The 22,062-nt window shown below is 40.7% G+C and overlaps 1 protein-coding gene and 1 long non-coding RNA gene across 7 annotated transcripts in view; both read right to left on the reverse strand.

Moving 5' to 3' along the window:
- The window catches only part of LOC120417026 (uncharacterized), a 95,765-nt gene that overhangs the window by 6,546 nt on the left and 67,157 nt on the right, over positions 1–22,062 (reverse strand). The gene's annotated exons all lie outside the window — the stretch shown is intronic.
- On the reverse strand, positions 4,535–11,814 carry LOC120417025 (uncharacterized). Of its 6 annotated transcripts, none has more exons than XR_008212137.1 (5): positions 11,188–11,814; positions 4,980–11,125; positions 4,818–4,907; positions 4,650–4,714; positions 4,535–4,587 (listed from the first exon to the last, which is right to left on the reverse strand). XR_008212137.1 is itself a non-coding variant. In XM_052708263.1 (2 exons), exon 2 carries the CDS (start codon positions 11,019–11,021, stop codon positions 5,277–5,279), a length of 5,745 nt encoding a protein of 1,914 aa, XP_052564223.1. In that variant the 5' UTR covers positions 11,022–11,125; positions 11,188–11,814; the 3' UTR covers positions 4,926–5,276. The 6 variants fall into 6 exon arrangements, 1 of the variants encoding a protein (XP_052564223.1); XR_008212139.1 differs by having other exon boundaries at positions 4,573–4,907; positions 11,188–11,252; positions 11,356–11,445; positions 11,518–11,814; XR_008212143.1 differs by having other exon boundaries at positions 4,573–4,907; positions 11,188–11,445; positions 11,518–11,814.

Genomic DNA, 22,062 nt, shown 5'->3' on the forward strand with positions numbered 1-22,062 from the left:
TTCATTTATTCTCAAATTTCCCAATTCCCGAATTCTCAAATTCTTAAATTCCCAAATTCCAAAATTTCCAAATTCCCAAATTCACAAATTCCCAAATTCCGTTATTCTAAATTTCTCAAAATTCCCAAATTCTTAAATTTCCAACTTCCCAAATTAACAAATTCACTAATTCCCAGATTCTCCAATTCCCAAATTTTCAAATTCCCAAATTCTTAAATTTCCAGATTTCCAAATTCCCAAATTTCCAAATTCACAAATTCCCAAATTAACAAATTCTTAAATTCCCAAATTCCAAAATTAACAAATCCCCAAATTCCCCGATTCCCAAATTCCTAAATTCCCCAATTCCCAAATTCCCCAATTCCCAAATTCCTGAATTCCTTTATTCTGAAATTCCTAAATTCCCAAATTTCTAAATTCCTTAATTCTCAAATTCTTAAATTCTCAAATTCCCAAATTCCCAAATTCCCAATTCCTTAAATTCCCAAATTACCAAATTCAAAAATTCTTAAATTCCTGAATTCCCAAATTCACAAATTCCCAAATTCCCAACTTCCCAAATTAACAAATTCACTAATTCCCCAATTCCCAAATTTTCAAATTCCCAAATTCTTAAATTCCCAGATTTCCAAATTCCCAAATTCCCAAATTCCCAAATTTCCAAATTCCCATATTCACAAATTCTTAAATTCCCAAATTCCAAAATTAACAAATCCCCAAATTCCCCAATTCCAAAATTCCTTAATTCCCAAATTCCTGAATTCCAAATTCCTGAATTCTCAAATTCCTTAATTCCCAAATTCCCAAATTTCCTAATATCTAAATTCTTAAATTCTCAAATTCCCAAATTCCCAATTTCTTATATTCCCAAATTCAAAAATTTTTCAATTACTAAATTCCCGAATTCACAAATTCACAAATTCCCAAATTCCCAAATTCCTAAATTCTTAATTTCCCAAATTCTCAAATTTCAAAATCCCAAATTCCCAAATTCACAGATTCCCAAATTCCCAAATTCTTTAATTCCCAAATTCCCAAATTCCTTAATTCCTGAATTCCTAAATTCTTAAATTCCTAAATTCCTCAATTCCTGAATTCCTAAATTCCTAATTTCCTGAATTTCTAAATTCTTAAATTCCTTAATTCCCAAATTCCCAAATTCTCAAATTTTCAAATTCTTAAATTCCCAAAATCCCAAATTCCTTAATTCTCAAATTCCAAAAGTCCCAAATTCTTACATTCCCAAATTCTCTATTTCCTATGTTCCTAAATTCCTAAATTCCTGAATTCCTAAATTCCTAAATTCCTAAATTTTTAAATTCCTTAATTCCTAAATTCCTAAATTCCAAATTCCTGAATTTCTAAATTTCTAAATTCCCAAATTCCCAAATTCCCAAATCCCCAGATTCCCAAATTCACAAATTCCCAAATTCTCAAATTCCCAAATACTTAAATTCCCAAATTCCCAAATTAACAAATTCACTAATTCCCAAATACCACAATTCCCAAATTTTCAAATTCCCAAATTCCCAAATTCTTAAATTCCCAAATTCTTAAATTTCCAAATTCTCAAATTCCCAAATTCTCAATTTTAAATCTCAAATTCACAAATTCTCAAATTTCTAAATTCCCAAATTCTTAAAATCCCAAATTCACAAATTCACATTTTCCCAAATTCCCAAATTCTTAAATTCCCAAATTCCAAAATTATCAAATTCTTAAATTCCCAAATTCCTTAATTCCTAAATTCTCAAATTCCTAAATTCCTAAATTCTCAAATTCCTTAATTCTTAAATTCCTAAATTCCAATTTCTTAAATTTCTAAATTCCCAAATTACCAAATTCTCAAATTTCCAAATTCCTAAATTCCTAAATCCTCAAATTCCTGAATTCCCAAATCCCCAAATTCCCAAATTCCTAAATTCACAAATTCCCAAATTCTCAAATTCCCAAATTCCCAAATCGCCAAATTCGCAAATTCCTAAATTCCTAAATTCTCAAATTTCTAAATCCCCAAATTCACAAATCCCCAAATTCTTCAATTCCCAAAATCCCAAATTCCCAAATTCTGAAATTCCTTAATTCCTAAATTCCTGAATTCCTAAATTCATAAATTCCTAAATTCCCAAATTCCCAAATTCCCAAATTCCCAAATTCCTTAATTCCTTAATTCCTTAATTCCTAAATCTCAAAATCCCACATTATCAGGTTCTTGAATTCCTAAATTTTCTTATTTCGATATTCCCAAATCTCTCAAATAACATAATACCAAGTTTCTAAAATCACAAATTCCCTAATTTTGATTCGGGATTCCCAGATTCAGAAAATCCCATATTCCCAAAAACTCCACATTCTTCAATCCCCAGATCCCCATGTTTCCTGATTGTAAAAACACTAATTTCTTGTATTCCCATATTCCAAACAAACACACACACACACACACACACACACACACACACACACACACACACACACACACACACACACACACACACACACTCACACACTCACACAAAGATTAGTTTGTTAATTAATGATGTATTTTTTGCCTCAATAAATAAAAAAACGAATCAACTGTTTTACTGAACCAAAAGAAATATCCAACGGTCAATTCAAAAACCAAAACCAACGGTCAATTCAAAAACCGATTAAACCGCCACCCTTCGTTTGGGATGGCTGCGTGCTTTTTGTTTTGAGCCAGGCGTACCCAATCGTCACGCTTCAGAATCGAGAACATTGTTGTCGATTTCAATGCAAATGTTACCGGACGACTGGTCGACAACATTACGAAACGAATTTTAGAGCAAATCGACAACAATGTTGTCGATTTCCCGGACAGGATTTCTATCCGTGTGGTGCCTACATTTTTCTCCATTTTTCTGCAAATATTATTACGAATTGAGGGAGCACACATACAGTAGTCACCCACACACACACACATACACACACAATCATATGCACACATAAATCGGAAACAATGTTTCCTCATCGCTTCTTTTTAGCATATTTTTCCTCACACCCACCGACAAAGTCACAAGGAAACGTTTTCCAGACATTTTCCTCCTGATCTACCTGTGTGGGTGTGTGTTGCACAAACAGTTTTTCCTTAGAACAAACCACCCCCACCCACACACACAGGTTTTCCCGCCAAAAACAAGCAGAACAAAACAACGAAGGAAAAAAAACTATGGAAAAGGAAGAGGAAAACTTCTTCGCTGGAAGAGCTTTTCCGATATATCGTCCCGAGAGCAGGATTTCAATTTGAATGATCCTGTTTTATAGTTTTGTGTGCTCGGTGGCGTTTTATTTGTTTCATAAATTTATGCTGGAACGTTTTCGTATAGGACGTATGAATCGGATGTTGGGTTGGGGGTTTTCTTATCGTTGAAAGGAGGGTTTTTCGTTGATGTTATATGCATTTATGATAACACAAAGATTTTTTTTATGATTGTTTAAAGACCATAAAAACCTGTTTTGAAAAAAAAGCTCACAACTACAATTCTTGAATATCATTATCTCAAGAGTTCAACCATCCCAAGGCCTGAAGAATCTAATTTCCAACCAGAAAACTCCCTCTTACAGCATCCCGTGCCTCATTTAACGTTCTCCCGCTAGTCTGATCTCGTCGCTATCAGCGACTTGTCAAAATGCCCACACGTGACAGACAGTCAAGGAAATTTGAAACTCTTTCTTCTTTCCCACCCTCTCTGGTCAAGGGTTGATGAGACCACATCGTTGGCCCAACGGTCATTGAAAGCGGTTTTCTCGTTCTTGATGTCTTCATTGGCGTTGTCACCGTCCATCATCGGACACCAAGTCCAGTACAGGCCAATTGGGAGTTGCCTGCTGTTTCTTCTGGGGTGCGATTAAGTGCCTTTTGGTATAATTGACGTTTGGCATAATGTTCGAATATACTATTTCATGCATTTACACATCCTTAAAAAAAAATAGGTAATTCTCCGTCAACTCACGGAATCAAAAAAAAGGTTCCGTCCCTTCTCCGGTTTGCATGAAACTTTATCCTAAGGGTTTTTTTGTCCCAGAAAAATTTACAGTTGAGTAACGAAAAATGGTAGAATTTGAAAAACTATTTCTATATTCTTTTCGATGCAAATACGTTTTTCGGAATTTGGAGTATTTCCAAAAAAAAGTTTCCGCCTGGTTTTTGGACCGTCCCATAGGAATTTTCAAAATAAAGTAAATAACGTCATGATTCAAAATCCGGACACTTAGTAGCATATTATTTTTGTTATAGCTGGCAAAAAATCATGTAATAAGTTGGAAATGTAGAAATATCATCAGGAATTAGTATAAACAGAAAGTTTTAAGAGAATGCATGCAAAGTATGTCTTTTCTGACAAATTTTTCATCAGAATTTGAAAATTAATATCACTTGTTGTGCTTCGAATCCCGGACACTGTTAAAAGCTGATTCGAAATCCAGACACTTTTGCTTCGAATTCCGGACACTCGATTTTGCTTATGAATCGCACAAATTTGGACTGAAATGATACTGAATGGCTGTTCGGACGCCAACGGAAATAAACCTCCTTGCGAATCAGCCCAATTTATTTGAGGCAGATCAAAGCTGCAATTTTAGATTAATATTTAGTACATGTTGTGTTTGTGTGTATGTGTAATTGTGCTTACAATTTGTTTGTTTCCTGTTTTCCGTCCAACCCGATCCGGATTTGTGTTCTACGTTTGTGTTGTAGCTGTAATTTTAGGTTAGGTTAGCACCGCGTTTTGTTTCTCTTCATGTTGTACAAGTTTTGCATGTTTCTGTTGTGTTTTTCATGTTTAACAGGTAAAACTTACTCGTACACAAAAGCGGTTCTATCCTGTCCGTCCTGAACCGTCTCGTCTTCCCTCCGTGGATCGCCACCCGGATCAACCCGCGTGTGGTTCCTGTGTCGCGTTTGCGTGTTTTTTGTGTTATTTATTTCACTGTTTTTTGTTTCAAATTTAATTTAAACTTACGAATTTGTGTCCGTCTACCTTCTGTTTATCCCGAACCACAAATCTTCCACCTTCAATCCTCACAATCCTCCTAATTATCCTCCTAATTATCCAAATCACTTCACGTTCCTTTTTCCCTGCCAAACTTGTGCTCGTTACTTTTGATTGTGAACATTGTTTTGATTCGTCGCCCTTTTTCTCGTGTGTTTCATCATTGTTTCTTCCTTCTTCCTCACGTCTCACGCGCGTGAGATGCCGTCGCGGCGTTCGTTCCCACGCAGCAGCATGGTGTCGACCCCGTCGCGGCAGTGAGCGGCCTCAACATCCCCCGGCCCGTAAACCCGGTTCCGAGGCTTCTGAAGCAGGTTTACCCTCGATCTCCAGCACGGCCAGCCTCGCTGTCGCGCGCTTCACCAGCCCGCTGCTGGTTCGCACCCATGCTTGGCGAATCCTCCCGTCGCCGGACACGATCGGCTCTTCGACCACTCCGCGGATCCAGGACTTCCTGTTCTTCCCGTCGACGATGTAGACCAGGTCGCCCGCCTTCAGCGGCCTCGACTCACCGAACCACTTCGTGCGTTGATTCACCGACGGCACGTACTCCTTGATCCAGCGCTGCCACATCACATCTGCCAACTGTTGCGACCGCTTGTAGGCGTCACGTAGAGCTTCTGCAGGGTGAGGGGATGGCGGGACCGTGTTGGGTTCGTTCGGTGAAACTCCTCGGATGAAGTGATTTGGTGTGAGGGCCTCCGCCTGCGACGATTCTTGAGCCACGTACGTGAGCGGACGTGAGTTTATCATGTCCTCCGCCTCCGCCAGACAGGTCACCAGAATCTCGTCCGTCAGCCGCCGCCCGTCGTCCAACGCCTCCAGCGCCTCCTTCACAGAGCGGACCAGACGCTCCCAGACACCCCCCATGTGGGGTGCAGCGGGTGGGTTGAAGGTCCACTTCGTTCGCGACGTTGTCAGCACCTCGGCGCAGTCGTTCCCGATGCTCCGCACCGTCTCCACCAGCTCCTTGCTCGCGCCCCGAAAGTTCGTTCCGTTGTCGGAGAAGAATTCGACCGGAGGGCCTCGACGACAGATGAAACGACGAATCGCCATCAGACACGTTTGTGCCGTCAGCCCATACGCCACCTCCAGATGCACCGCGCGCGTAACGAAGCATGTGAACAGCGCTACCCAGCGCTTCTCGGACCGGCGTCCAACTGACACGTCGAGCGGACCCAGGTAATCAACCCCGACGTAGCTGAACGGGCGAAGATTCGGTGTGATGCGTTGCACAGGAAGCGCCGCCATCCTTGGCACCAACGGCTGATTGCGGTGCACCTTGCACCAGACGCACGCCGCCGCCACTTGTCGAACTAGATTGTTGACCCCCAGAATGAAGAATCGCTGGCGCAGTTCGTTCTTGATCGTCTCGCGGTATCCGTGCCCGAACTTCTGATGGTAGTGCTGGACAATCATCCGGGTGACGTGGTGATCCTTCGGTAGAATCACTGGGAATCTCAGATCGAAAGGCAGAAACTCCGCGTTCTCGGTTCTCCCTTCCATCCGCAGCAGGCCGTCTTCGTCGACCAGTGGAGTCAGCTTGTACAGCGGACTTGACTTTTCGAGGGCGAGCCACTGATCCGCCGGACGATCCTTGTTCCTGGTCAGCACTTTCACCTCGTCGATGAAGCTCTCCGCCTGCACCATCTTCAGCAGGTACACCTCCGCCTGCTTGTACTCGTCTTGCTGCAACGCAACTCGAACCGACGGTACCGTCGTCGGTCTCAGCATCTTCGCCTGCGCCTTCGTCGCACGCAGCGTCTCCATCGGCAGCCCTTTCGTTTTCCGCTTGAGGTTCGACACGAAACGGTGAGCGCACGCCATGGTCCTCACCAACATCGTCCACCTTGAGAAGTGGTTCACCTCCACGATGGTGTCCACCACCTTCACGTCGTGTAGAAGAAGATGCACGCGAAGTTCCTCCGTGGTGTTCGGTGGGGGCAAGCTTTTCTTCGGCCAGTTTACTTGCTGGTCGTGGATGAACCTCGGGCAGCAGACCCACGGACTGTCAGGCCGGACGTTCGGATCCTTACCCCACTTCGTCAGGATGTCGGCGATGTTGTGTTGCGTTGGTACGAAGTTCCAATCCATCAGCGACGTCATGCTCAAAATGGCACCGATCCGAAACCCGACGAACTGTTTGTAGCGACGCTGATCGGAGCGGATCCACGACAGGACGACCGCCGAATCAGTCCAGAAAAAGGTCTTGCTGATCGGGAAACTGTGGTTGTCGTGAATCGCCTGGGACATGCGCGCCGCAAGTACACACGACTCCAGCTCCAGACGCGGGATGGACAGCATTTTCAGCGGCGCCACCTTGGACCGACTCATCACCAGCGCCACCACCACTTCGCCCCGGACAATCGCCCGGAAATACGCCACGCATCCGTATGCCTTGTCGCCCGCATCCGCGAAGATGTGCAGCTGAATCTCCTCAATCTCGTCCCACCGCGCGTTCCCGAAGTAGCACCTTGGTAGTTTGAAGTGCTTCGCGTCCGCCAAAATGTTGATCCAACGCAGCCACCTCTGGAAAGCCAGCTCGTCGATCATTTCGTCCCACTCGCACCCCGTGCGCCACAGATCTTGCACCAGGATCTTCCCGAGAATGGTGATCGGTCCGAGGAATCCCGCTGGATCGAATTGCGCCATGACCACACTCAGCACGATCCGCTTGGTCGGACGTCGCTCTCCCGCCAGAACGTCGCGGAACTCCGGCTTCGAGGCCACCGCGAAACAGAACACGTCCTGATCCGGTTCCCAGACTATGCCGAGTACACGCTCGTAGAAAGCCGACTTTTCCTGGTTGAAGTGCACGGATGTCTTCACGCTTCGTTCTCCCATCGCGTCCAGCACCTTCTTCGAGTTCGACACCCAGTTCCGGATGTTGAAACCTCCTTTCGAGTGGATGAACTTCACCTCGTTGGCCCGCCGAATCGCTTCCTCGACCGTGTCCACCGAGTCGTAGTAATCGTCCACGTAGTGTCGCTCCTTAATCGCCGCAGCTGCCTCCGGGAACTCCTCCGCATACTGGTCCGCGTTCAGGTTCTTCACGAACTGAGCCGAACTTGGGGAGCAAGCCGACCCGAAAGTTGCAACGTCCATGACGTACACCTGCGGAGCGTCGGCAGGGTTCTCGCGGAACAGGAAGCGTTGAGCTTGCTTGTCCTCCTCTCTGATCCTGATCTGATGGTACATTTCTTGGATGTCCCCACCCAGCGCGATCGGTCTCTCCCGGAAACGACACACAACTCGTGGCAGCGGCACCAACATGTCCGGTCCCTTGAGCAGCTGTGAGTTCAGCGAGACACCCCGCACCGACGCCGCCGCGTCCCAAACCAGTCTTGTCTTGTCCGGCTTCCGAGGGTTCAGGACGACGTTCAGTGGCAGATACCAAACGGCGTTGCTGGGCGTCTTCAGCTCCTCGGCCGTTGCTTTGTGCGCGTACCCCTTGCTCTGGTACTCCGCGATCTGTTGAGAGACGTTTTGCTTCAACGTCGGGTTCTTGTCCAGCTTCCTCTCCAACGCCTGCAGCCGCCGCGTTGCCATCGGGTAGCTGTCCGGGAATCGTCGCTCGTCCTCGCGCCATAGCAGACCGGTTTCGAACCGCTCTCCGGTGCGCTTCGTCGTCGTCTCCAAGATCTTCTTCGCTCGTTGCTCTTCGGCAGACTCCGGCACCGAAAACGACGCAACACCAGCTTCGTCCAGAACGTACTGGTCCCTCATCATGTCGTGGAGTTCTTGGTTGCTGGCCGGCTTGACGACATGCAGATTCAGGAACGTATGCACCAAGGGCTTGGGTGTATCAGGTCCGTACACGGTCCAGCCGAGCTTCGAACGGACTGCAATCGGTTCGCCTTGTTGACCGATTCTTGATTCCAGCGGCGCGAAGAGATGGATGTTGTCAAGACCGATCAAGATGGTCGGTTTCTCCTTGGCCTGCTCTGCAACCTGTACGCCCGCCAGATGACCGTACCGCTTCTGCACCTCCTTAAACCTCACATCTTGCTGCGGCAACTGCAGCTTCGAAACCGTCCGTACGTTCTCCAACTGGAACATCTCTCTCGAACCTCTGGCCGCAAGCGTCAGGCTCACGCGACGAGATTGGTTCTCGTGCCGATCGATCTCGGCTGTCCAGGACACGACCAGCGGCTCCAGCTTTCCTTGCACTCCCAGCTTGTTGGCCACGTACTCCTCCATGAGTGTACTCGACGATCCTTCGTCCAAAAACGCCAGAGTGTTGAACGCCTTGCTCCCCGCGTACATGGTGATCGGAATTGTCCGGAAGATCACCCCGCCGTCGACCTTGTGCGTGTTGCAGTCAACCCGTTGGAACTGCCTCGCAGCTTCCTCGCGGTGAAGTAGCGGATGATGTTGTCCTCGACAATTTCCGATCTGGCAGCGCATCTTCGAATGGCACGCGCTGTTGCCATGGCTGCTCAAGCACACCGTGCACAGCTTCAAGCGCTCCACGGTCTTCATGCGCTCAGGCACCCGCATTCCTCTGAACTCGCTACAGTTCCGTATCAAGTGGTTGGTTTGTTTACAAACGTAGCAAGCCATGCTCGTTCTGCCACCCGCCGCTTTCTCTCTCGTCGCTTCGTGCAGGTGCACGAACTCGTTCCGCTTGCCCTTCCCGCCATGTACTTTCGTCGGCTCCTGAAGCGAGAGCGCCGCAAACTCGGCCACCTCCGACACGTCCTCGACCAGTTCCGACAAGAAGTCGGACAGCATTCTCAGCGGAGTGTTGACCTTTCCCCGCCTGTAGCGCACCCAGTCGAGCTGATGACTTGTCGGCAACCTTTCAACCAGCTCCTGGACCAGCATCGGGTTGTTCAGATGGTCCTTCATGCCCGACACTTCCAGGTGATCACACAGTTGCTTGATGGTGATCCCGAAATGGATGAACGTGTCGAGATTTTCGCTCGTGGGAGCTGGCGCGTTCCGGACCTTCTGCAAAAGCGCCCGAAGCAGCTTCTCCGGCCGGCCAAACATGTGTCGCAAGTCTTCGATGACATCCGGTACCGCGTCCGGCAGCACGAGCCGACCTTGCACCAACGTCAGCGCTGGCCCTTCGAGACAGTCCACCAACCTCTTCAAGTTGTCTACGTTCGTGAATCCGCAGGCTTCAGTGGTGTACTTGAAGCTGCTTATGAAGAGAGGCCACACCTCCGGCTCCCCGGAGAACTTCGGCAGATGTCGCGACATGGCTTGTCTAGCCGCCAACTGCTCCTTCGTCAACTTCGTGACCGGTTTCCCCGGCCCGTTAGAGACCTCGCGCGATCCGGAAACCGGTGTCGTCGGGTCCTCCTTCTCGTCGCTCTCATCACCACTGCTGTCGGGATCGGAATCGCTGAGTTTGGGGACGGGTAACTTCGGCTTTCCTAGAACCCCCTTCGGAGTGTCCGTCGAGCCCGCGCCCGCTCCCTCGCCCTTGCCAGCCGGTGGATCCACCGCGGCCTTCTCAAGCTTCTGCTTGCTCTTCTTGATGAGCTTCTTCATCTCCTTCTGCTTCGCGAGGAACTCTTCCTCCGCAGCCTTCTGCCTATCCAAAAACTCCTGCTCCATCTTGAGCTTCAGCGCGCGCACCTCGTTCGCCGCCGCAAACTCCCTCTCCTGCATCTCTCTCTCGATCCGGAGCTCCTGCTCGGCAAAACTCTTCTCCATCTCGATCCGCTTCATACGGATCATCACCTCCTGGGCCATCTTCTTCTCCCGCTCAACTCGTTCCAACTCCAACTGTTCCAGCACGTCCTTTGGCAGGTCAGCAGCGCCGGAAGTAGTGCCCGCATCGCTCTTCGGCTTCTTGGCGTTCTTCCGGGTCTTTGGCACTTGCAGCGACTGAGAACAGTTCGGGCAAAAGTAGTTCTCAACTTTTCCCGTTTCTCCAGCGCACGCCAAATGTGCCCAAAGCCGGCAAGCTTCGCACTCCACCGTCTCAGCGTCGTCACCCTTCGCTTTGCCGCAGACTACGCAGTCGGCAGGAACATCCGGCTTGGGTTTGGGGGCCATCCTGAACTGTTCCACGCCGGAAACAAATTCTTTGATGATGTTCGGACGCCAACGGAAATAAACCTCCTTGCGAATCAGCCCAATTTATTTGAGGCAGATCAAAGCTGCAATTTTAGATTAATATTTAGTACATGTTGTGTTTGTGTGTATGTGTAATTGTGCTTACAATTTGTTTGTTTCCTGTTTTCCGTCCAACCCGATCCGGATTTGTGTTCTACGTTTGTGTTGTAGCTGTAATTTTAGGTTAGGTTAGCACCGCGTTTTGTTTCTCTTCATGTTGTACAAGTTTTGCATGTTTCTGTTGTGTTTTTCATGTTTAACAGGTAAAACTTACTCGTACACAAAAGCGGTTCTATCCTGTCCGTCCTGAACCGTCTCGTCTTCCCTCCGTGGATCGCCACCCGGATCAACCCGCGTGTGGTTCCTGTGTCGTGTTTGCATGTTTTTTGTGTTATTTATTTCACTGTTTTTTGTTTCAAATTTAATTTAAACTTACGAATTTGTGTCCGTCTACCTTCTGTTTATCCCGAACCACAAATCTTCCACCTTCAATCCTCACAATCCTCCTAATTATCCTCCTAATTATCCAAATCACTCCACGTTCCTTTTTCCCTGCCAAACTTGTGCTCGTTACTTTTGATTGTGAACATTGTTTTGATTTGTTGCCCCTTTTCTCGTGTGTTTCATCATTGTTTCTTCCTTCTTCCTCACGTCTCACGCGCGTGAGATGCCGTCGCGGCGTTCGTTCCCACGCAGTAGCATGGTGTCGACCCCGTCGCGGCAGTGAGCGGCCTCAACAATGGCATTCTTTAGGTCTCAAATAAGCTGTTAACATCAAAACAATCGATAGTTTATTTACAAATTTGCTAGAATTTAAGGAAATCAAAAACATAAATTTCTGCTTTGCCTCCCCGGTGCTTCGGACGCCTATGAAATATTTCAGTTGAAATGTTTCGCATTTTTGGTAAACTTATAATTTTATTTTATTTAATTGTTTTGACATTAACTACAGCGTTCAAACAAACTTTAAATTAAAGTTGATGTTAGAATTCATCAAATAACACAGTTTTGACATTCATAATGCGAACTTATATCCAAATTATTGATAAAACAAGTTGAAGGGTCCGGGTTTCGAAGCGTCCGGGAATTCGAATCATAACGTTACGTAAAACATTCTGAAAAATCATAGACAAATATGCTATGAGTGTGTTTCATTTGATCTGTGTAAGTGTGTTCAGCTTGGTTTTGAAAATGTCTTAATATTTTCATTCAATGTCCACCAAATCAGCTTTCTTTTAAACGTGGGGAGCTGAAATTTATTCAGTCGATCTGGAGATATGATTTTTTGAAATAGATTTTTTTAACAAGATCGTTAGAAAACGCATTTTTTGACCACTCTATTTTGGATAGAACCACTCTAATCGTCAAATAAAATACAGGTCTAGTCGTTTTGGCTATGGAACTCCCATGGAAAATTTGAGCCACATTTGAGCACTTTTGATCTGGAGCCTGATGGTTTGACGTGGAATCGCTGATAAATTTAGCATTTTTATATGATTCTTTTGCAAATCTTTATTAGCAAAAACCTTCTACTAAGTTTTGTTCAGTAACTCGAACAGAAAATTTTGCCATACAATTTAAAAAAAAAATTCTAGACCGTACAAAACAACTTGAAAACTTTTAGAAAAAAATAGATGACATCCAAAATGTCAAGTAGCGTTATACGTTGAAATATCGTTCGGTATATTTTCCACAAGTCCTTTTATGTGTTTCCGCATTTTTACCTACAGAATTGATCCCCAAATGCTCAGATCAGTGCGGGAAACTTTGTGCAAAAAAGATCAGCCTAATAGCGGATCACACTAAGCTTTTCGACTTACTCTCGTCACTTTTGCACTTTTATTCGAGCTGTTTATTACTTTGATATAGTCAAAAACACTTTATATATAAGCCATTTTTGTGTATACAGCAATTCCCCACGAAAACAGCATGATTCGAAAAAAAGTTCTCCGATCGGGCTCAAAATTTTTCTGGGGGATCCTTGGCCGAAATAATTAGACCCGTATTTTTTTGTTTGGCCATTAGGGTGACCTACGCCGTGTTAGGGTGGTTCGAAAAATGGCAATTTTCGTCGATTTTCGCAAAAACCACTTTTTTCAAAAAAATCATATCTCCGCGCCATTTCATCCGATTTTAGCTGTCGTAGACGCAAAAGAAAGGTGATTAGTTTGGCTATTTGGGAAAAATAGTAAGAAGTTTAAAAAATCTAGCTTAACATTTGAAAAGGTTGAATGAAAACATAAAATGCTGTTTTGAAGGTCTCGGGACCAAAGAGCCTATGTCTGAAAATATTTTTATCGGATTTCTCGGAAAATTTCACATAATATGTAAAAAAATGGTGAAGTTATGTTTTCGATACTCTGAGATACGATTTTTTGAAAATAAAAACTGGGATTTTCGACGCGCCACGCGCAAAAAATGGAAAATGACGAAAACGGGAAAAAATTGACTTTTTTCACTTAAACTACGATAACTTTAAAATTTCAGCGATGACCTATACATGTCAGGGTACCAAATTTTTTGTAATTAAAAGACACAACTTTTGATATCATAACATCTATAGGTCATCGCTGAAATTTTAAAGTTATCGCAGTTTTAGTGAAAAAAGTCATTTTTTTCGCGTTTTCGTCATTTTCCAATTTTTGCGTGTGGCGCGTCGAAAATCCCAGTTTTTATTTTCAAAAAATCGTATCTCAGAGTATCGAAAACATAACTTCACCATTTTTTGAAATATTATGTGAAATTTTCCGAGGAATCCGATAAAAATATTTTCAGACATAGGCTCTTTGGTCCCGAGACCTTCAAAACAGCATTTTAAGTTTTCATGCGACCTTTTCAAATGTGCAGCTATATTTTTGAATCTTCTTACTATTTTTCCCAAATAGCCAAACTAATCACCTTTCTTTTGCGTCTACGACAGCTAAAATCGGATGAAATGGCGCGGAGATATGATTTTTTTGAAAAAAGTGGTTTTTGCGAAAATCGACGAAAATTGCCATTTTTCGAACCACCCTAACACGGCGTAGGTCACCCTAATGACCAAACAAAAAAATATGGGTCTAATTATTTTGGCCAAGGATCCCCCAGAAAAAATTTGAGCTCGATCGGAGAACTTTTTTTTTGAATCATGCTGTTTTCGTGGGGAATTTGCTGTATATGGAGCTAATTGTACTCGAAAATGACATTTGAGAAGGGCGTAAGTTATTTAATTTTTTTTTTGTTTTGTAATTTGAAAATTTCTCGAATCCGTTGCATCGTATCAAAAAGTGGTTAAAGACAAACTTGTAGGAACTTGGACGGACTTTCTGGAAAAAAATACACTGAAAGAAAAATATAGTTCATTTCTATGAGATTTTTGATTTTTTAAGTTTAAAAGTTAAATTTTAAGGTGATTTCATGATTTTTTTTCGTTCAAAATTTGTGAAGATATTGCCTAAGATGTTACAAAAATGTAGAGCAAACTTATGGGAAATTTTACGAGCTTTCCGGTAAAAATATTTTCGAGACTGAAATATTAAGTCTGTCATATAGAAATTGCCAAATACCACAAAAAACCTGTTTTTCCAACATTTCTATTTTTAAAACCGCTGTATCTGCATAAGGATTGGACATAGGACAATGGTCAATATGGAGACATTTACGTAAAATAGTCTAGGGAATCGATTCCCACTTTCGGTTTAAACAGTTTTGATGTTTAGACCACGTTTCAAAATATAGTTTTAGTAAAGGTTTTTTGTATTTTTTTAGGAGAGATATAGCATCATCGTCAGTCTTTTTGTAACATTTTTGGCTTTTTCCTCCAAAATTTCGAACTAAACAAAAATCATGACATCACCTTAAAATTTAACTTTTATTTTTTTTTAATTTAAAAATCTCATAGAAGTGGCGTGTATTTTTGTTTCAGTGTTTTTTTTTTTCAGAAAGCCCGTCCAATTTTCTACAAGTTTGTCTTTGACCACTTTTTGATACGATGCAACGGCTTCGAGATACAGTAATTTTTAAATTACAAAAAATATCAAAAATATATAAATAACTTACACCCTTCTCAAATGATATTTTCGAGTACAATTGGCTCCATATACACAAAAATTGCTTATATAGGCCTAGGATAACATGTCTACAAAGTTTCATTGAAATCTGAGAGAGTCGGGTACAGAAGTATCAGAAAAATTCCTGATTTGAGCTGGAATTACTCTTTATGAATGCTGTTATATAAGATCAAAGTTCTTATAAGCAAATAATAGAAATGGGCTGAGAAAGGGTATGTTTCCCCTAAGTAACCATATTATACCAGAAAAGTGTTCCCATTACATTTTTGTGGAGGAGTTTAGTTTTTTTTGACTTAACTCTTGTAGGCCGGAATTAAAAAAATAAGTTTTTGGAAAATGATTTATGTGACCATACGAAATTTTTAGGCTAGTTTTGGATATTTTGATTTTTGGGTCATATATGACACATTTGGCCTGAAAGGATTGATTATTAAGCTAGGCTTTTCGGATTTATTATTTTAGCCGAATAAATAACTAAATCTTTATTTTGTAATACAGACATCTTGGTTTATAAGGCTGGTACAAATATTTTTAAAAGTTTTTGTCACCCCCCCCCCTTCAAAATTGGCCCGAAAAATCAAGGGGCAAAAAAAATATTTTTACAATAAACTTCAAAATTTCAATGAAAATTCAAGTGCAACCAGCTGAAATCAAATTAAAATACATTCTCCTGCGTTTAAAATCATTTTTAGCATGTTTGGGTTTATTAAAAAATCTTAAGATTTTTAGAAAATTTTCGATGCAAAATCTTTTTTTTCGATACAATTTTTGTTTTTGTCAGATCTTAGATTTTTTGAAAACTAATGTTTGCAAAACAACTGAACTAGTGTAAAATGCATTTTAAAACACTTTTTTCATTTAAATGTGAAAACTATGGCTTGTTATGCAAAATTTGAGCTTAACCGGAGTTGGGTGTTCAATTTTTCGAACATTAATTTTGCCAATATTTTAAATTTGAGTTAAAGTTCAGAAGTCCGCGTTAAGTGTTGGAGTTTGTCAAAAATAATATTCATATAAAAATACCATAAAAATCTACTTAAGGAAGATGGGCGGTACAGAGTCCAACTTCTCTTAAAAATTTCATTTTTTTCACAAAGCTCTCAAATTTTATGTTTTATACCATAAGGACCTTATTTCAAATGAAATGCACTCCAACTAACATCGACGTCACTACCGCATCACCCACGAACGGTATCTACAGTTGTCTCGAATAATGTGACTACGTGAAGTTCGCCACCACTTCAGGATGAGTCCAGCCTGGAGCAGCGATATGTGATCAATAGAGTGCCCAGATATTTTGAACAGTGCATCTTGTAAACTGTTCCTTACGCCTTTTTTAAACTTCTAAGTCAAAACTAAGTCAAATCGGTTAAATCGGTCAAAAATTCCATTTGTTGCAACTTAAATTTTTTTGTATGAACTTAATTGATTATTAGTTTTTTTTTAAGAAACCCAGCAACACTAACACAATGAAATGACAACGTGGGAATACACCGGAAATGGTACCACTCCCAGCTGTGCACGTTCCCACGTGAATCTGTGACCATATTGTTACTCCCGTTCTGCAAGCGTTCAACAAGTCCTGAAATCACCAACTTCTCACTCCTACGATTTCAGCCACTTCCGGTGACGAGCTACCTGCGCCTCAACTCCAAAGTTCTGGGAACACACAGTGCTATTCATTATATGCAAAAGTGACGACACACACACATACGTCGAGGGGGACGCCTGGCGGAAAAGACACTCAACTCTGGAGACAGGCGGCCCCGGCCTGATAACGGTGAGAGACAGAGAGAGAGATATCAGAACTAGCTGAAAAGGATTCCCGTCCCGGTAGACAGACGGTAGAGCCGAAAATGGCGCTAGTCTGGTTTGAAACAGAAGCAGTAGGTGACAGGTCCCTTTCCAAAATCTCTTTCAGGCCGGAAGTTGACTTGCCGTCGTCGTCATCAGAATGCAGAACTAGGGGGACAGTTTTTCAGGCAGTCGCAGTTTTGCAACGGGGGAGATAAGCGATTTATTGGTGTTTTTTGGTGAATTTTGAGAGTCTATTTTGCATTTGTTATTCAAAATATGTAATTTATGGGATAACGTTATTTGTTCTTATTAGTAAAAAACATGGATGTCATTTTAACAAAAAATACAGCAGTGTTGCCAGATTTTCACCTTTGTAAAGCTTTTCAATAATCCATCTGATGATACACAATAAAATGGTTTCAAAATTGAGTTATTACAACTTACTTTGCCAACTTAAAGGAATTTCACTTAAGTTCCCATTACTTTCAACTAGGTTGCCAGATACCAGGGAGGCTTTAAGAAACATTAACAAAAATGTCCTCTGACCACTTTATCTAACTTTCTTGCCCGACTTATTGCCACCTACCCCAGTAATCATTTACCAACTCACACATACAGCTCGTAACGTGTGCAAGGTTGCTCTGGCAGATAAACTTAAATAAATTATGCTTTTTAATTTAGAGCTTTTTCGTCGGTGGTATTCTCGAGGCCGAGGCAAGCAAAGTGTATCTTCTTACTGCTCTGCTCCGTAAGGTCGACGACGACAACGTGGATTGTAACTGAACCTGGTAGCTGTATCGTGTGTCCTTAAAGTAGGGTTAGGGTGTTTCAAAAGCAGTGGATTAAAGGTATTTTGACTGTATGTCGAAATGAAAACAGAAATCTTTATGTATAAGATAACTAAACTAAAAAAATATTTTGAATGCTAACAAAGTAGATTTTCTTTAATTTTTCCTGGCACAAATAATCTGTACAGCAAATTAAGATTTGGAACACCCTATTTGTTATGAGTACTAAATTGTACCTAGGTTCAGAAAGTGTGTTGCAATTTTGTTTTTCCTTATTAAAGTTTCGCAAGGGCGCATATCAACGAAATTATTTTACATGCTTTAGAAAACTTCCTAACTCAACTGAATATTAAGTTAAGTAATCCTCGAACGCAAATAATTACGATAAATATAGTTTAAAATGGAAATGAAAAGTTATAAATGTCGCACTAGGCTAACAATAAAAATTTGTCATCCGGGATATCCCTTAACTCGATTCATTAGGGCAAAATAAGTAACTGTGCCATTTTTTAGCCAAATTTTGCCGGATTTAGCGTGACGTACTTTATGGATGAAGCCTAATGCTGTTTTCCCTCTTACATTTTTAGGAGTTTTTTCCATACAAACTTCAACGATCTTAAGGGACCCGAACCGATTTGGCTCAAAATTGCCCAAAGATTTTTTCTATAGATTTTTAAATTTTTTCGTTTTTTTTTGTCATTCTAATGTCGTAGTAGTGACTTTTCTTTCTTATATTTTTGGTTGCAAAAGTGGCATTTTGAGAATAGGAAATCATTTAAACTTTTCTTCTTTCATTCTATTGTTGTTCAACATCATCTTGATTAATTTTCATTATTATGATAGCTTAATACATAATATTCAATTAAAATATTTAGCTTCTTTCTTTTGTGTTTTCATATTTTTTTTATTACTTATGTTCTTACTCTGCTTTATAGTTCAGTAATTTGCTTTAATTAAAACTTTTTTGCTTCATCTTCAGTACCGTCATTTAGGGAAAATCGGGGCACATGGGGCGAATTGGGAAAGCTTATTTGGGCAGGTTCTTGCACTATTTTGATATTTTAGGTTGATTTTGGTAAGAACAGATACAGATCAATTGAATTTGTAAGATGATTTACTTATTTCAAGCTTTTAAGTGCTCTAAAAAATGCTGTCCCTGTTCAGACTTTAGTCCCGATTCACCCCAGTTGACGGTACATCAGAAAAGCCAAACCCTCAAACTTAAATGTAGAACAATTCTTCCAGAAATCAATCTTTTAAGGAATTGTTTTGCCTGACGTAAAATGACTTCTATGGCAAGCTTTTCTGTTATAAAAAGTTAAGGTTAGTCGAAAAATTCCTAGCTGAAATTCTGCATGAAAAACTAAACATTTTTTTATATTGCTTAGAATCATTTCATTTTGATTTTTCAAGTAGATGTTTGGATAAATATAAGATTTTTCAGGTGACAAACAAGTAAACACAAATCAATCGCTTTTATTTGAATTTTTCCAGTTTTATTTTTCGTATTTCATTGCAGAATTGGATTTGATATTTATTTTGCAGATTTTAAAGCCTACAATCACCCGTTTTTCATTCCTTTAGAGTAGTCCTCTAGAATTACGCAAAATATTTCGCGTTTTATTTGGATGAAACTTTGTCAATTTATTTCCTTTTTTAAAAGAAGTAATGTGGCATCATTACTTTTTCCATACTAATTTCCATACAATTAAATATACATAGTAAAAAATATTATGGTAATATTACGTCTGGGAATGAGAACATATTTTATTTAAAAAAAAATGAAATATTACCTCTAAAAACGTTAAAATCTTCCACTTTTCCGTTGTACTGTCACTGTTTTCAGTCCAAATTGAGGTAATATTACACCATTTAAGCGGTTATATTCAACCTTCCAATTTTTCACCTTAAAATTTACACAATTTTTGCTGCGTAAGAAAATTTGTATCTTGAGATTTTCTGATCGATTTGGTATCTTCATCAAGTTGTATATTATAATTTAGGACTTTTTATAAAAATTAGTCACAAATTAAAAAAAAAAATTTTGTATCTATCCTTTTCCCATTCAAAGTTTGATGGTGATGGTGCAAAACTTGGTTCCAAGGATATGATTTAAAAAAAAAAAGATTTTGAAAAGTATTGAAAATGTGTTAAAAAAATAAAAATAGAAGATAAATCGAATTTGTAATCGAAAACTAATTGTCGATCAAGTGCACCGTTTTGGAGTTATAATTACTTTCAGGTTAAAATTTTCGTTAATTTATCAATTTTCGTATTTTTTTAAAACAACCCCCATTGTCAAACAATTGTACCAGATACTTTGAAAATCGGACAATTAGTTTCTGAGATACGGTCTCACAAAGAATTTGAATCGAAGAAAATGAGTTTTATTAGAAACCTAGTTAGTCTCAAATTTTCATCTGACGATGTCTCCAAAACTATTAGTTCAATTTTCAATGTTATAAAATGAAAATTTTGTGAAATTTTCTAATGTTTTTGGTAAAAATAATTTTAAAATTTTATTATTTGCGCTGAAATATGAAATGAAGAAAAAAAAAATATTTGAAGACCTTTTCAAAAGTCTTCTACAACCCAACCCAAAGGCGGGGCCTTTAGACGGGCTTCGATTTAAAAAATCGCTAAAAATCCATTTTGTAACCAATTTTTGATCTCTAAAAAGCATTGGAAAGAATGTTTTTTAGAAAATTGATGGGTTGGAAGTTTTACTTGTTATATGTGACTTTGCCAATGTTTTTAAAAATGTAATTTTTTAGGGGTCAACTTTGTCTGTGTTTTTTACTAACATTTCCAATATTTTTTGTAAAAAGGAGTATGCAGCAATTTTTGTAGTGTCCCAGAGTATGTCTCTAAGCATTTTTTTACAATTCAAATGATAATAGCGCCATTCTACAGCAGAAAATGTGAAAAACAAGCAAAAAAATTAAAAAGTGACTGTAAAAACATGAAAAAATTAGATAGGCAAAATAAAATGATAGATGGTGGTAGAATAAGCCAAATACTACCAAAAACAAACATAAACTAAACAAGATAAATGCAAATTAAAATACTAAAATTGAAACAAGAAAAACATAAAACAAGAGAAGTAAAGTTTTTCGTAGAACAAAAGTTGCTCAAAATGACCTCCTAAACACGGGAAAAATAAAAATCTTCGAAAAAAATGGGGGGTAGAGGGTTAAAGTTAAAAAAAACTGAGATGAAATCGTAATGAATCGCATTTCGAAAAATAATAATAATGTTCATTTAGCAATAAAAGCTTTAAAAACATCATTATTATTTTGGAAATAAAAAGAGTAAGTGAGGAATAATTATTTTGAAATTATTGCGTTGCTGTTATTTGAACTAAAAACTTATTTTTTTAAATAAGGTGCTTCACAAGTTTGGTTATTTAAAACAAATTTGAAAATATTTTCGATTAATCCTCGAAAACAAGAACTGATATTGTTCAAAGACCACTCTAAGCCCCCCAATAGAAATTTCTTGCGGCTCGCCAATGGTCCGGATGGTCTTTTTACTCCCAGACACACTATCTTTATTTGTTTTTCCCCGGTAAAATTTATGTGCGTAGACGGACATGACCGGCCACTGCTATTTTTTTTATTTGCTTCATCTCTTTCTATTTCCAGCAAAATCCGGACAGTAGGAAAACGGAAGAAAATCCCGTCGTGGAAGTGCAACGGGCCGGCCACTTGTTGTGAATCTTGTTTGCTGCTAAAGTTAGAGTGAGTTGGTGGTGGGGGGAGTCAAGCGGAAAAGCAATAATTGGTTGTTATTAAAGTTTTGATAAATTATCACACAACATCTTGCCTGGAAGGTGGTAAGCTTAAGGAAACGATTTGGTTAAGCTTGGTGGAATTTGTTTTATGATGGTAATTGTGGGATTATTTTGCGTTAAATTGTGTTTTTCACTGAAATAAAAAAAATAAACAGATTTACTTCAAAGTTGAGATTCAAATGCCTCTACTGCTGCAATCTACCTAGAAAAATAGACACCAGCCAGCTTTTCCCGCGTAATCGAATTTATTTTATTGCATTTTCCACCAGCCGGGAAAATCCTCGAACCAAATGGAGCATTTTCCAGCCTCGGAAGCTCGTCGTAGCGCGAATCTGAGCTCGGGATTAATTAATCGTCGAGTCAATGTCGTGACAAATTTAAAATAACTGCCCGGGACTTGGGGCCGTGGTTTGGTGATGGTCCTCGTTGAAACTCGAATCTACGGTGCTCTCGCCTCTAAATGGCTAACGAGCGGCATCAGTTGAGGCGGCAGAGTACCCATCCGAAAGTCATTGTGGAATTAGCAGGTGTTTGACAGAGGCCAAACCGAGCCA

The sequence above is a fragment of the Culex pipiens genome, chromosome 1, assembly GCF_016801865.2.
Source record: "Culex pipiens pallens isolate TS chromosome 1, TS_CPP_V2, whole genome shotgun sequence".
Taxonomy (NCBI): Eukaryota; Metazoa; Arthropoda; class Insecta; order Diptera; family Culicidae; genus Culex; species Culex pipiens.

Excerpts from the sequence above, each read along its gene's own strand:
- LOC120417025 (XM_052708263.1), bottom strand. The coding sequence starts at position 11,021 with ATGGCCCCCAAACCCAAGCCGGATGTTCCTGCCGACTGCGTAGTCTGC.